This window comes from Chenopodium quinoa, unplaced genomic scaffold, assembly GCF_001683475.1.
Source record: "Chenopodium quinoa cultivar QQ74 unplaced genomic scaffold, ASM168347v1, whole genome shotgun sequence".
NCBI lineage: Eukaryota > Viridiplantae > Streptophyta > Magnoliopsida > Caryophyllales > Amaranthaceae > Chenopodium > Chenopodium quinoa.
The window spans coordinates 2,755,293-2,770,444 of record NW_018744582.1 but is presented as its reverse complement, the minus strand read 5'-3'; the positions used below and the strand labels follow the sequence as shown (position 1 = coordinate 2,770,444).

Sequence of the window (15,152 nt, the reverse complement as noted above, 5' to 3'; positions counted from 1 at the left end):
TGTTTTAGACCATACAATGATTTTTTAATCCTGCACACATAATCAGAGTTATTTTTATTGAAACCTGGAGGAATTTTCATGTAAATTTCTTCCTCCAAGTCTCCATGTAAACATACATTGCGCACATCCATCTGACGTACCTCCCAATTCTTCACTGCTGCTACTGCCACAAAAGTTTGAACTGTAGTCATCTTTGCAACCGGTGCGAATGTTTCATTGTAATCAAGGCCTTCCACCTGATGATTTCCTAATATCACCAATCTTGCGTTCAATCTCAGTAAATTCCCATACTCATCACGTTTCTCCGTATACACCCACTTGCTTCCTAAAGCTTATTTACCGGGTGGAAGCTTCTCAAGGACCCATGTGCCTTGGTCTTCTAGTGCTCTAATTTTTGTGGCCATTGCATCTCGCCAACCTGCGTGTTTCATTGCCTCTTTAAAAGTTTTGGGCTCGTGCCCCGCTGTTATAGCTGCAATATACTTTTTATGTTTCTCAGAATAGCGTGAGCAATTAACAAAATTTGTGAGAGGACAAGGAGTACCTGAGGAAGATGATAATGTAGATGATTTACTTGATGATGGATTGTATTGTCGTATAGTATGTGTCACAAAATCTCGGTATTTGGTATTTGGGATTTTTGTTCTTTATCCTTTCCCGAACCCATCAACTTCTCCCTCATTCTCACGCATGCTCTGCCCACCATTGCATGCTTGTTGATGCTCGGCACTCCCCCCTGCTCCCTCTATAATCACTGCTAGCCGAGTTGTGGTACGCTGCTCAAGCGCACTCGCACTCCCAGCACTTGTTATTGCTACAGTGGGCTGGGAAGTGGACTACTGCTGCTCGTCTTGGCGCTTAGCACCCGTAAGATTTCCATCGTGGTGGTCAGTGGCTGGGACAACCTCGGTACGTGGTTGTAAGGCATCCCACTCCGCATCTTCTCTTCCAACATCACTCATTCCCCTATTCTTAAATCCCCTGGCAAGACTGTCTTTAATGCATCATCATAAGGAAAAGTGGTTTCAAAAAATCGCACATCACGAGAAATAAATATTTCTTCGGCTTCTAAGTCTAGCACTCTCCACCCCTTCTTTCCAAACGGGTATCCTAAAAACACACACCTTCTACTCCTACTAGCATAACACAAACACCTAAACACTCGAATATACTCATACGACGGTGGTTTATCAAATAACACTTCAAAAGGAGCCTTATTACCAAGTAATGGGGTCGGAGTTCTATTAATTAGATGACATGTCGCTAAAACACACTCCCCCCAAAATTTTATCGGTAAATTCCCTTGAAATCTCAATGCTCGTGCCACATTTAAAATATGTTGATGCTTTCTCTCTACTCTTCCATTTTGTTGTGATGTTCCCACACAAGATGTTTAGAAAATTATGCCATTATTATTAAAATGATCTTACAAGGAATTAAATTACGTTCCATTATCACTTCTAATAATTTTAACAACATAATCAAATTGTCGTTTCACCATAGCCACAAACTTTAATAACATCAATTCAACATCTGTTTTATTTTGTAATAAATAAACCCAAACACCTCTTGAAAAATCATCAACTATTGTTAAAAAATAACGAGCACCACATGAAGAAGGTGTTCTATATGAACCCCACAATTCTATATGCACAAGTTCAAATATACGACTTGCTTTATTCTCACTAATTGGAAAACTAGACCTAGTTTGTTTTGCTCGAGGACATACATCACAAACTTTATTATTTTTCCTATAATGACTACTAACAACCAGAATCAATTTCAATACTGACTCTGAAGGATGCCCCATCCGTTGATGCCATAAGTTAAACGAAGAATCTCCATCCACCGCTAGAACTTTCACTTGAGGGACACCTCGGAAAAAATACAGTCCATCCTCGCGTTCACCCACACCAATCACCTTCCTCGTCTGCGGGTCCCGTATAACACATATTTTATTAGTAAATTGCAACATAAAATTAGATTCATCGCTTAACCGAGTCACATAAATTAAATTGCAAGTCAACTGAGATACATAAAGCACATTCTCAAGTTGTAATCCTCCCGGCAATATGATTGTTCCTAATTGATCCGCATTAGCTGACTTGCCGTCTGGCAAGCCTACAGGACAATTTTGGATTTTCTTCACATTTTTGAGCAATTTAAAGTCACATGTAACATGATTTGATGCTCCCGTATCCACAATCCAGGGTATTATATTTGTCTTACCATGCAACTGTCTATTTTTAGGATTTAAGATATCAATAATCTGTTAAACTTGGGCCGCACTCACGCCAACCAAGCTAGCTGTTGCATCATCAGTGGAAGAGGAAGCCTTCGATTGTGATTGTGGCGAGCCAGCTACCTTATTCGCCCTCACGGATTGTTGCTGGGATGAGGTCGCTGCCGCTGCATTGCTGCCGGTGCTACATGACCCACGACCAGCCCCACGGCCTCCACCACCTTGTCCGCGTCCTCTACCACCACGGCCACGTTCCCCCCACCACTCGGGATAGCCAATAATCTGAAAACATCCGCTCTCGTCATGGCCCACTATATTACAATGATTACAAAACTTATCACTGTTATCTTCATATCTTTGCTTGGATTTTTAACCAACCATGAAAGTTGTTGCATTCTCCACCTTCGCACTCCCTTCATGCAGGCGTTCCGCCATTGTTGTGTTTTGATAGGCCACATCCACACTAGGGAGAGGGATTTGCGCAAGGAGTTGAGATGGAATCGCTGCATAGTGTGCATCCAAGCCTATTAAAAAATAGTGCAAATAATCTTCTTCTCGAATGCGTTCTACCTGTGTAACAATATTACACTCGCACTTTCCACAACTACACTTAGGAACCCGTACGTATAGCAAGAATTCCTTCCAAATCTTCGAAAGCCGACCAAAATAATCAGCTATAGATTCCGTAGTGGCTTGCTAGCACGCACCAAGAGCTGTCTTTAGTTGACATACACGTGTGCCACTCACCACACAGAATCGATTCTTAGGTTCAACCATAACACACTTGCATCATCATAATCACCAATTGTCGCTCAAACTTTCGGGTCAAGCGTGTTAGTGATCCTTGAGACTAGCATAGACTGAACCGCAATCCAGTCCTCCAACTTCTTCGAATCCGTCTTTGGCATCACAATTGTTCCATCTACAAAGCCAAACTTTCGTTTAGCCATTAAAGAACGTCTCATTGCTTGAGCCCATTCATCATAATTCTCACCACGCAATTGTATACGCGTGATTATATTTCCCGGACTATCACTTGATCCAAGATAATATGTTAAATCAATTTCGGTTTTGTCTCTCATCTCCAACCAATTAATGATCTTCGTTGTTCTTGATTTGTGTTTGTTGTGTATTCTCACAGCAAAATTAAGAGTTTTGCCCTGGCTCATGAAACCATGCCAAAATAATCTCAAAGTAGTGTTAATCTTCCCATTCATCTTCCATCAAATATTTATACAATCACTTAGAAACCTAACCAACGTAGGATTCTAATATATTTGTCTTAGGGAAAATACTAAAAGATAATACAACGCAATCTCAAAATAATATAAAATATATTTCCTAAATATCTATCTTATCAATTTGTTTTTTAATCTTATAACATGTCACTGAGTTTTTATTAAATAAATCAAGAAAATCCATTGAAATAAAAAAAGATACGCGCTAGTACTGTGCAAATCAAAATTCCTTTATTTAAAATACTTAGTATAAAGGATGATCACTACGAAAGTCAAATGCTAATTAATACGAGTAATTATAATCATTGAGTACAAAGTACTAAGATAATATTGAGATGTGTGGTCGAATAAATGTGAAGTATAATGTCATTGAATCAATTTAAGGTTCAGGGGCACCTCTGAAGCATATTGATCAGACAATCATAGATATTCACCCCACCTACATTACTTTGAGTCTTCGACAATTAGAAAATTCCACATAAAAATACATGTATAAGACAACACTTTAAATGGCAAAACGTCAGTTTTCCAGTTACAAATAATTTGGATACTGATTCCTGTAACAACTTTGGTATATTTTCAATGTTTATTTTTGGTATTTTTCCTCGTGATGAGAGGGGTCTCATATTATTATTCTTTTTACTTATAAAAAAAAAAATATACTGATCTTGTTCTTTTAGACTTATTTTAAATTAAGTTTAATTCACTGTTATTATATTAATATATATTATATTATATGTATATTAATGTTACCTGTATAACTTAGGTTTATATGAGAAGTGCTCTTATTGTGAGAAGTGATTGTGACCCTTGAATCAAGATGTGAACGATTAACATTAAACAAGATTTATCCAATCAGCTATCTATTTTTTCTTATCTGACAACACAAACCCCCTCCCCCAAAGTTCACTATTCGGATTATCATTGATTTGCTTTACCCCCGACCATACTCACGCACACATCATTTAGCCGGAAAATTTCCTGGAAATTCATCAAAGAAACGACCGAGAATGGACGTCATGTATATGTCCCCGTTATTCGATGCAATGATCGATGACTACTCCACCTTCACAACTGCCATATTTGACTTTGCCTCTAGCTTCACTTGGGGGATCACTAGTTTAATTAAGGCCGAATCGTTGCCGTAAATCTCAACTTTGATTTAAGTAGTAGTATAATATGTTGTATAAAGGAAGGAATTGATGATTAGATACAACGAAATTACATAATATGATTTGCTGCTACTTAGACTATTTGTTTTTGTTTGCTAAAAAATAGGAGCATCCTACTGTACTTCAATTCTATTCTACTTCCACGGTTATTTTGGAGATATGTAACTAAGTCAGCAACTCCACGTGTGGTTTTTTATTGTTTATATTTGCTGATGTACCTTAAATCTTTGCTTGATGTATCTACTCCGTAATATTGTTCACTTAATGTATTTGTTAAGATTATTTGATGTATTTACGTAATTTTTTTTAATTTATCTATAATGCGTGGTTAATGTATCTGCAACTTATACTTGATGTACTTGTAGTAGTAGCTTGATGTACCTTAAATTCTCACACTTCTCACCATAAACCACTTCTCACTAGATCCCAAGTAGTAGCCTGATGTACCTTAAATTCTCACACTTCTCACCATAAGCCACTTCTCACTAGATCCCAACCCTTCTTATTATTGGGTTCAACTTAACTCAGCGCCATTTCCTCCTACCCACGCACCAAGTCTTGTCCACTTCGGAGTTCTTGTACCATTGTACGTAGTATTAGAGAGCATAAAATAAACGACTTGAGGTTACAAACTTACAACTAATTTATACGGCTTATACTTATAAGTCTATAACATACCTTTGTAGGAAGAATCCACTAATATAATTATCTCTTTTTACTCAATAAAATTCATTAACTTCTCTTACCACTAGAAATAAATGGGTGATTAAAGAAATGTGTTCAGAAAATATCAAAATTGCATAAGCTTTACATCAACATGAGAGTTGTGATGTGCATATATATATGGGTATTTTCATTTTTACCACCTTCAAATAACCACTTAATTGAATTTACCACCTCCAAAAAAAAAAGATTTACTTTACCACCAACAAAATTTCCAAAAAATCGATTTTACCACCAACTAACGGATTCCGTCCACGAATCCGTTAGTAGGGCCCACCTTTTTGACGTTTCTTCTTCATCTTCCCCGATCTTCCGTGTAAACCAACCAGCAACGAAATCAACTACCTCGGTTGGTCGGAATTTCGTGTGTGACTAAGGAGGGGCCGGAATTTGGTGTGTGGGTTAGGGAGGTGGTCGGAATTAGGTGGTGGTTAGGGTTTTAGGAGTGCGAAATTTGGTGGTGGCTAGGGTTTTTAGAGTGGTCGGAATTAGAAGGGGATTTATGGGTGGTCGGGATTTGGTGGCTGCCAAAAACTAAGAAGCCAAATCACCAACAACAAGGATACAAATCGATTATCATCAACATTTCTACAAACCAAAGCAATTAATCCATTACAATACCCACAAATCGAAACCTCAAAACCAGAAAAAGAATTGGGTAAATCAAACCTTGTCAATCGTTTTTAGCATCAAGCTCAGAACCCCACTTCAATGGAGTCGATTCCAGGTGACTTCCATGGTTGAGGATAAGAAGACGACGGTCAGAGGAGAGAGAATGAGCGAGATGAAGTCTGATTAAATGGGTGTTGTTGATTGATTAAGGAATGCCAAGCCTTGGAAACGCATTTGAAGCGAAGTAGTGATTTAGTGGGTAATCGAAAAGAATGGAGGTGATTAACTCCATTGGAAGAGACGCCATTGTTGTGGCTTTCGAGAAAACAGAGCAAAAAAATAAAGAAAAATTGGTGGAAAGGTGGTTGTGGCTGTGCGGTGCGGTGGTGGGGCTGGTCGCGGTTAGGTGGTGGGGGCTGGTCGTAGCGGTTAGGTGGTGGGGGCTGGTCGTGGCTGGTCGGCGGTGGGGGTCCTGACGGTGGCAGCAACACCGGTTGATTAATGGGGATTTTTTTAATTTTTTTTTAAAACTTACCCAATAATATGGCGACACGTGTGCAAGGTAGGCCCCACTAACGGATTTATGGACGGAATCCGTTAGTTGGAGGTGATTGGTGGTAAAACTGATGTTTTATTTTTTTATGAGGTGGTAAAGTAAATCTTTTTTTTTTGGAGGTGGTAAATTCGACAAAGTCATTATTTGAAGGTGGTAAAAATGAAAATACCCTATATATATTTAGGGATTGTATTCTTGCAAGAATAATAGAATATATTGGAATGAAGTGGGTGGGCCTATTGGAAATCGTGAATTTCATAGAAAATTTTGTAAGCCTTGTTTGGTTGACAACATAAAAAGGGGGAAGTAGAAATTTATGGGATTTGATAAATTGAGGAGTTGTTTGGTTGACACAAAAAAACAAAAATGAGGGAATTTCCACTTCCCACAAAACAAGGGAAGTAAATTACCTAGCCCCCTTTAGGTAAATCAAAATTCATGAGATTTCTAAATTCCCACATTGCCAACCAATCAAATTTAGGAAATTCCTAGGAATTTAATTAGGGAAATAATTTCTCATGAAATGCAATTTCCTACGGGAATTTAATTCCCATGTCAACCAGACAAGGCCTCAGTATATTGGATTATTAAGAAATTGAAAATTGCTGATTGAGCAAGAGTAAGAAGCTAAATGACTACTCGTATATTTTTGTTGACTAAACTTTTCCTTAGTTTTCCTCCTTTTTATTTTTTTATTTTTTATCTTTTCTTCTTCTCTAGACTAGATACCATATGGAGATTGAATCGTTGATGGCATAGGGGAGAATTGAGAAAGTAATATTTGTCACATGCATGAGTATGAGTGTTTAAAAATGCCCTCTTGATCTCATCTCACCATATGAATTTGTTAATCTTTCTTGTTTGCAATAATAGAGTACTTCTTATATTAAAAGTTTTAGTAATCAATATTTGTTTAAATGATGAACAATAATGGAATAAAAGAGAATTGTGCAACACTTGGATTTAAAACTTAACTTATAAGGACAATAACGCTTGAAATCTTAAATGATAATTTCTTCTTGTTCTCAGTGTAATGTCTTTAATACTTATACACAATCACATCGCCTGAAGGAGAGTTTTAGAATAATCACCAACCACTTCAACGATCAAATGAACCAAGTCCATCTTTGGATCCATTCCTTCCAAGTCGCTATTACAAGATCAAATTATCTAAACTAGCTAAAAAGACTCAATCTTCCTTAGCTATTTAACATTTTAACCGTCGTAATAAGAATCAGATATTTCTGTTTCTAATTAATCTAGAGGCAATAAGGATCCCCAATCAAAGCGACTATTTCAACAAATCATCATCAATTCTTCAATGCCACATCATTATAAGCACAACAAAAATATTCTTGTTGATTATACTTTTTAATACTCGTAAAGAAATAAAATTCCATGCCCATAATTCTTTAGCACCATACCTTTGGGCATTTCACAAAAAATCAGACATTTCACATTTGAAGTATTGAACACATCCTCATCCCACGCGCTGCCTGAAAAACAGAAAATCACCCTCCGAAGAGAGAGAAAACAAAAACCAGGAGAGAGAAAAACTTGCAGAGAAAGCGAAAATGGGTGATCACATAGCACGAGGAGATGATTTCGAGAAGAAAGCCGAGAAAAAGCTTACTAGTTGGGGATTATTCAGCAACAAACACGAAGATGCTGCTGAATTGTTCGAAAAAGCCGCCAATTCTTACAAACTTGCCAAAGCTTGTATGATTTCCTTCTTATTATGTTGTTTAATCAATTATTTTAGTTAATTATACAATCATTTGATTTCGATTGATCGATCGAAGATTAATCTATCGATTTTTGATTTGTTTTGTTCGATTGTTGGATAGTTAGGGTTTATGGTTTGTTTGAGTGTGTTGAATCTGATTTTTTGCGATTGATTGTTGTTATTGGTGTTGTTTTTAGTATTAGCATTGATTGAAAAAAAATAATTTAATTTGGTAAATTTGATGTTCGTTTGTTTAAATCAGATGAATATGCGCATTTTTTTTGTTCGCATTGAATTCTTGTTTTATGGTATTCGTAGGGAAATAGATCTGATTTGTGATAAGGATCGATAAGTTTCCAATTGATTGAGGCTGAGCCTAAGTACATTTTGAATTTTTGACGTGGTTGATTGAAACTGTTCTTCAGAATTGTTGTTTTTGATCAGTTGTGTTTTTGTAGAGTGCACTATTTATTAAAATTTGAAATAGGAAAGATGAGGTTGATGATTGTATAGTGTGCTTATTAATGTATTCTCGATGTTGGTTATTTGTGATTTTCAGGGGATAAGGCTGGTGCTGCTTATCTTAAGTTGGCAAACTGTTATTTGAAGGTGAATATTGTTTGCATAAGAGGAAATTTTTTAATTGGAGTTTACGTGTATGTGGTTGTTGTAATGGTTTTAGTTTCATGTATGCAGGTGGAGAGCAAACATGAAGCTGCCAATGCTTATGCTGAGGCAGGTCATGCTTATAAGAAGACTTCATCCAAGGGTAATGATGAATTGTGATGTTTGTTGAACAGTGCATGTTAATTGTGTTTTCATGTCAAAGTTCCCTAGTGAAATAATTACTTCCTTCTCTGTTACGTTTTTAATTACATGATCAACATACAGAATCATACACTCATTTACACTAAAAGTTATCATTAAAGTGCCATGGGATACAGCTAGAAAATACCGACCTCGAATATCAGGTTTAGTAATTGTACACACATTTGAGCGCTTTAATTAAGTGCTTCAAGATGTATCATTATTGATCTCTGGAAAATATTTTCGTCTTTGCTCATCTTACTAGTTTATGTAATTGGTGATTTGGTACTAGTTCATCAACTTTTAGGAAACTTTTTCTTTTTGGAGTTACATTTGTCTTCTATTGTCAAGCCATAGGTTTCTTTCTTGTCATTTTTTATCACCGAAGACAAGTATAGAGAGGTAGATAGACGCACTGGTGAAAATTTGAGGTAACCATTTAGTATAATATTTTGATGTATTGGAATTATATCTGTCAGCTAAAAAAATAATGACTGGAAGAGAAATTTGGTCGAATACTGTGCTCAATGTTGTCGAAATCACTTGTCTGCATACCTTTTCTTAAAAGGGTTCTTAATAGAAAAAGTTTTATTACTTCAAAGGCCTTATCTTTGTGGTAAAGTGGCAAGTTAGTCAATGGTAATGCAGTTGTAGGATAAACTCTGGTGATGTTAGGAAATAGCCTATTTGACCCAAGAGACTGGCAAAAATTGGTAAAATGTTTTGATATGTGGGCCTTTTGTGTTAGGTACCAACTTTTTGGCTGAGACGAGTGTTTATGTTTTGAATTTTATTCCTTGCAGAGGCTGTATCTTGCTTGGAGCAGGCTGTGAATAGCTTCCTTGAAATGGGAAGACTCAATATGGCTGCAAGATACTGTAAGGTACAATTCATGTTTGTAAACTATATGGTTGTAAGTCAGTTTTTTCTCTATGTGGTTGATACTTGATACTTGAATGTGAGTTAATCTCTTTCTGATATCTTGTGGTGCTTCCTTTCAATATTCTCTTTAGCAAGTATCTGCGTTATCATTAATCAGGTCACTTTTGAAGTTTTGATGACAGCCAGAAACTATTTCCCGTGGTATTTACTAAATTTTGAATCTGTACAGTATGAGTGACAAATAACATAGGTTTTAATGTATTTTTTAAATAAAATGGATTATTGACAGTTACAATAACCATTTTCACTCAGGATTATCTCTTGTGCACAGGAAATCGCAGATATACATGAGACTGATGAGAATTTGGATCAGGCTATTGCTTGGTATGAAAAAGCTGCTGATCTTTTTCAAAGTGAAGAGGTGACAACCTCTGCAAACCAGAACAGACAGAAAGTTGCACAATATTCTGCACAGTTGGAACAGTATGCTTCTTTCCCTTCCATCTTTCATTTTCAACAATCAAGCATTGCCTTTTCTGCTCGCCATCTGGTCTAACTTTTCTCTATATATGATGCTGCATGCATTGTCCAATAACTGAGGGATTGGCATGACATTAGTTATTTCTGATGGTGGATCCTTTTTATTTATTTATCAGTAGGAACATACATATGCTTTACTAAAAAAGTTGTGTCAAAGCATTAATTGCTGGCTCCTCTGTCTTTCCACCCTGTATATTCATGCTTGAAGTTACTAAGTCGTGATATCACAATTTGATTGTTTATCGAACTCAAACCATGGAAAAATATAACTTGGTCTGTTTGTGGAACTTTAGAGCATTGGACAATAGGTACTTAGGTGTAATTTTTAGTGTGAAAATTCTATATGTTTGTCTGCATAGAAGTGAATCAGAAACTTACTTACTACAGTGATGTCCCGTGAGATTTAAATTTAATGGTTATTCTGGAAAATTGTTTGTGGGCTATTCCCGCTGCAACTTAGCTTCTTATTTTGCTGAGTTGTGATGCAAAATGGTTCTTGTGTCCAGTACATTTTGGTTTTATTGGAGTAATTTTAACTTTCAAATTTTTTTCTAATGGGAGTATGTAATTGTGTGGTGATGCAATATCATATTATTAGGGTTCTTCAAATTATGGTTGAATGGAATTACAGAACTTTTTCTTTTCTTTCTTCTTTTTTTTTTTTGTAAAAATTTCCTTTCCTGTGAGTTTCTGCTGGTCATGGGAGAATTTCTTGGAGACTATTGGTGTATTTACTGGAGCACAATCCTTTTTCTTACCTCTCTAAGCTGCATAATTCATTTGATTGCCAAAAACCAGAAGACAGGCTGGGAGCCTTGGGTAAACAAAATTCTATTTGGCAATCTCAAAAGACATGAAGTTGATTTTGCTTAACTTCTATTCTTTCTCCTTTTTTGATGCCTCTGCCATTCTTCCTGGATCACCAAGTAGCGGCTCTGCATGTGGATTCTACATTTAGGAAAGCTCCTTAATAAAAAAAAAAAACTACTGGCAATTTGGACGGCCAATTGACCAAACTAGTAAAAAAAAAAAAAGACCCTTCACGAGTCACAACAATTTGGTAAAAAAAAATCACTCCGGCGACAATTTGGTAAAAAAAATTTAACATTATGCGACAATTTGGTAAAAAAAAAAAAACTCGGGCGACATTTAGACCAAAAAATCTGTTTTTTTTCCGGCAAACTCTTCAAAACTCCTATAAATTGTTTTGTGTTTTTTTAAATTTATTTTTTTCATATAAAATTTAATTTATTATGTCATCTATTTTTTATTTTGCTAAATTTTGATTTACGTAAATTTATTTCCAACCCTTTTTTTTTAACAATGTTAATAATGGGCAAGAAAATTAAGTGAAAATTAGTATTTAAACCTTTTTTTCTTCAAATTTTTATTTCCTTATAAAGGGTTGGAATTTTTTTTTTTTTTTTTTTAAAAAAAAACCACGAAAACGATAGCAATCGCAAGTAGTTTGTTGGAAATTTTGTATTTTTAAGCTTAATTGTCGCCAGAGATTATTTTTTTTTTCCCAAATTGTCGCTTGAGGTTAGGTTTTTTTACCAATTTGTCAACGGAGCAATTATTTTTTACCAATTTGTCGTTAAGGGTTTTTTTTTTTTTTACCAATCTGGTCAATTGGCCCAATTTGGACTTTGGAACTTAAATATGCTCTGGGATTTCAACATAGTTTGTTAGACTGTATATGAATATGCCTTATTTGATATGTATTTTCTGAGCTGTCCACCCTAACCTTACCACAGAAGTTTCTCTGCATTGTTTTTTTTGCCTGTCAGATGGACTTCTGAGGGTCCCTTACCATTTATCATGCACTGCTTGGTTTCCTTTAAGTGTGAATGCTAGATACAGATTAATTAGTGTATTCATGAACTAATTGGTTCATTTAGGTATCCGAAGGCAATTGAGATCTATGAAGACATAGCACGCCAATCTCTGAATAATTCATTGCTAAAATATGGAGTCAAAGGTCACCTTCTCAATGCTGGGCTTTGCCACCTTTGTAAGGGCGATGTTGTTTCAATAACCAATGCATTGGAAAAATATCAGGTTTTTTTCTCCCCTATTTTGTTGTAGAAACTTTGAAGTTCTGATTTCATATCACAGAATTCTCATATCATCGTTCTTGAATTTTCAGGATCTGGATCCGACATTTGCGGGAACTCGTGAATACAAATTGCTTTCGGTACGTCTCTTGTTTTTATGCTCTGTTATCTAATGTTTTTCCTTTGAATTTTTTTGGCATATTGATCCAAAAGTAGTATTTAGGGGAATAACTATTGCTTTTAAGACAAATGATTGGGAAAAACATGTTGTCTAATACATAATGTAATACCATTCAGGGAGATTTTTTAATGGGCACAGTATCGACCTAAAATTGAATAAATTACCATAAACGATTAAATTGCTAAACCAGATAACTGCCTCCCCTCTAGTTTCTCATTTCCGTCTCTTAATGCATTTTCAATTGTTGGTCAATCATGTAGGACGTCTTCTAGATTCTTTTGCAATTTCAAGATAATTTTACCCTCTTTATGCGGATTTTTTTTTTTTTTTTTTTCACTTGTACTATTTCAAAATGTACGTGAAAAATTTTCATAGTAGTAATGGTCTATGATCGTCTTTCCAAAAATATCTTACTAAGATGAGTAATGGGGATGGTGGGCATTGAATAACTGTTATATTGGGTGTTTATTTAAAATTGTGTCATGTCCTATACTCCTATGTATTTTGGGCTGGAAGGCCATGTCTTATTTAACTTACTAGGTTAGTCCCGTGCGATGCACGGTTTAATAATAAAAAAATTTATTGTAAGTGTGTAATATAATATTTTAAGCAAAACATAATAACAAATCGTGATCCCTCTAGTTAGATTAATTGAGCTTAAATGAAGGACATTATTAATCAATCATTTTCAAATATTACTTTACCTTGAAAAAGTTTTTTAAAAAAAAGAATGATGTCATAATAATTTTGGAAGGAAAATTTATTATAAGAAGCTGCCATGTGGATAGTGATGATGTCAGCGGTAATTACTTTAGTTTTAGTTATATAGATTGAACTTGTTTTGACTTATTCCAGACAAGATAAGTTGACTCAAGTTAAGATATTTTAAAGAACATATAAATTCAGAAGAAGCAGTTGAGATAATTTCAGACCAAACAAGATTTTCAATTTCATATACAAGTTTCAGACAAAATGATTTCCAGATCAGATTAGTTAATTAGTTTGAATAACACGAAGCATTGGTATGATATGAAAAAAGTTTTGGATTGCGTGAGCTGATTCTGAAAGAGGTTTTTGGTTTGTTTTGTGGTTGCAGGGTTTGGCTTCTGCAATTGATGACCAAGATGTTGGAAAATTTACGGATCTTGTTAAAGAGTTTGATAGCATGACCCCACTGGTATAATTTCAGTTAAATAGATCAGTTCACTTACTGTTAATGTTCTTCTGAATGAAATGAGTATATGCATGGATCTTTTCCTGAAATTTAAACTGTTTGTTTATATATTGCCATGCACATGTCATCCTACAATTTTCCACATACATGCATGTGTGTCCAGCTTTAGGGCAAGTACACCTAAGTCAGAATTTATGTTCTACTGGGTGGATATTGACTTGGGGAGAGTCTACTATACATTTATACACTAGAGTGTTTGCTACTTTTTGCAATCCATGCCCCTCAAATAGTGTATTCTGTTGTGCAAGTAATTCCTGGAGATTGTAACTGCTGCCCCCCTTTACTCCCTCCACAAAAAAAAAAAAAAAAAAAAAAAACCCTCGTTTTTTTGGGTGAGATTGCTGCTCCCCTTTGTGTGTAGTCAATCTGTTGCTGGATAAGTCACATTAGTCTGATGTCAGCATATGTTTTATTAGTCTAGTGTCTGCTCTCAAACCGTGAGTTAGATTTCTGGAATGTGTTTGGGACACTTTTTACCATGTGCATTGTTGTGATAGTTTTTGAACTTTGATGAATAGGATGCATGGAAGACGACTCTTCTTCTAAGAGTGAAGGAAAATCTGAAGGCCCAAGATAATGATGACGATGATCTGACATGAGAAGTTTGATATGCTGTCAACTTTCAATTTGTTCCATTTGGATAAAAGTGCTGCCTTGATGTACAAATGTTCTTCAGTGACATTTAAGCATGGACTATGGCTTATGAGGATGTTTTCATGTTGGAGATGTGTTGATTTTGTATTTCTGATTGTATTTTTAGTCTGAGAGATAGAAGCGGGTTATCCTCGCTTTCCTGTGATGTTTTGCTTCTCATTATTGGTTACTAATGTGAAGGTGATTTTTTATAAGATGTCTAATATCAATGGGACAATGGTTTTGCTGTTGTCAATTCTTAACATTTGGCTGATGAAATATGATTATATGAATAGTAGTGGGGGAATTGTGTTATACCAAGATCATTGTGTATGGAACCAGAATCGTGTCACAAGAGACAAAATATCAGATGTGCTAATTCATGGGCGTTGGGCCTGGCTGTCCAGCAATGTACTGCCATCGGATTTTAGTACGCTAGGAGGTTCACTAGACGAATGGTCCTTGGTTGCAGGCTTTTTATGATTGTTTAGATGATTTGTAGTACTTTCTCCATTATGGCAGTTCTTAAAACTTCCAATTTTAGATGTC

The 15,152-nt window shown here is 35.6% G+C and overlaps 1 protein-coding gene across 1 annotated transcript; it reads left to right on the top strand.

The window, feature by feature from the left end:
- Positions 1–7,933: 7,933 nt before the first annotated feature.
- On the top strand, positions 7,934–14,918 carry LOC110699365 (alpha-soluble NSF attachment protein 2-like). Its single transcript, XM_021876889.1, has 9 exons — positions 7,934–8,262; positions 8,829–8,878; positions 8,966–9,038; positions 9,880–9,959; positions 10,290–10,441; positions 12,400–12,559; positions 12,648–12,695; positions 13,833–13,913; positions 14,489–14,918. Exons 1-9 carry the CDS (start codon positions 8,118–8,120, stop codon positions 14,567–14,569), a joined length of 870 nt encoding a protein of 289 aa, XP_021732581.1. The 5' UTR covers positions 7,934–8,117; the 3' UTR covers positions 14,570–14,918.
- The last annotated feature ends 234 nt before the right edge of the window (positions 14,919–15,152 follow it).

What these genes read in the sequence shown, in the direction of transcription:
- LOC110699365 (XM_021876889.1), top strand. Translation starts at nt 8,118, where the DNA reads ATGGGTGATCACATAGCACGAGGAGATGATTTCGAGAAGAAAGCCGAG. An exon ending in TAAGAAGACTTCATCCAAGG is followed by an intron (nt 9,039 to 9,879) that starts GTAATGATGAAT and finishes TATTCCTTGCAG; the next exon opens with AGGCTGTATCTTGCTTGGAG. An exon ending in TGGCTGCAAGATACTGTAAG is followed by an intron (nt 9,960 to 10,289) that starts GTACAATTCATG and finishes TCTTGTGCACAG; the next exon opens with GAAATCGCAGATATACATGA.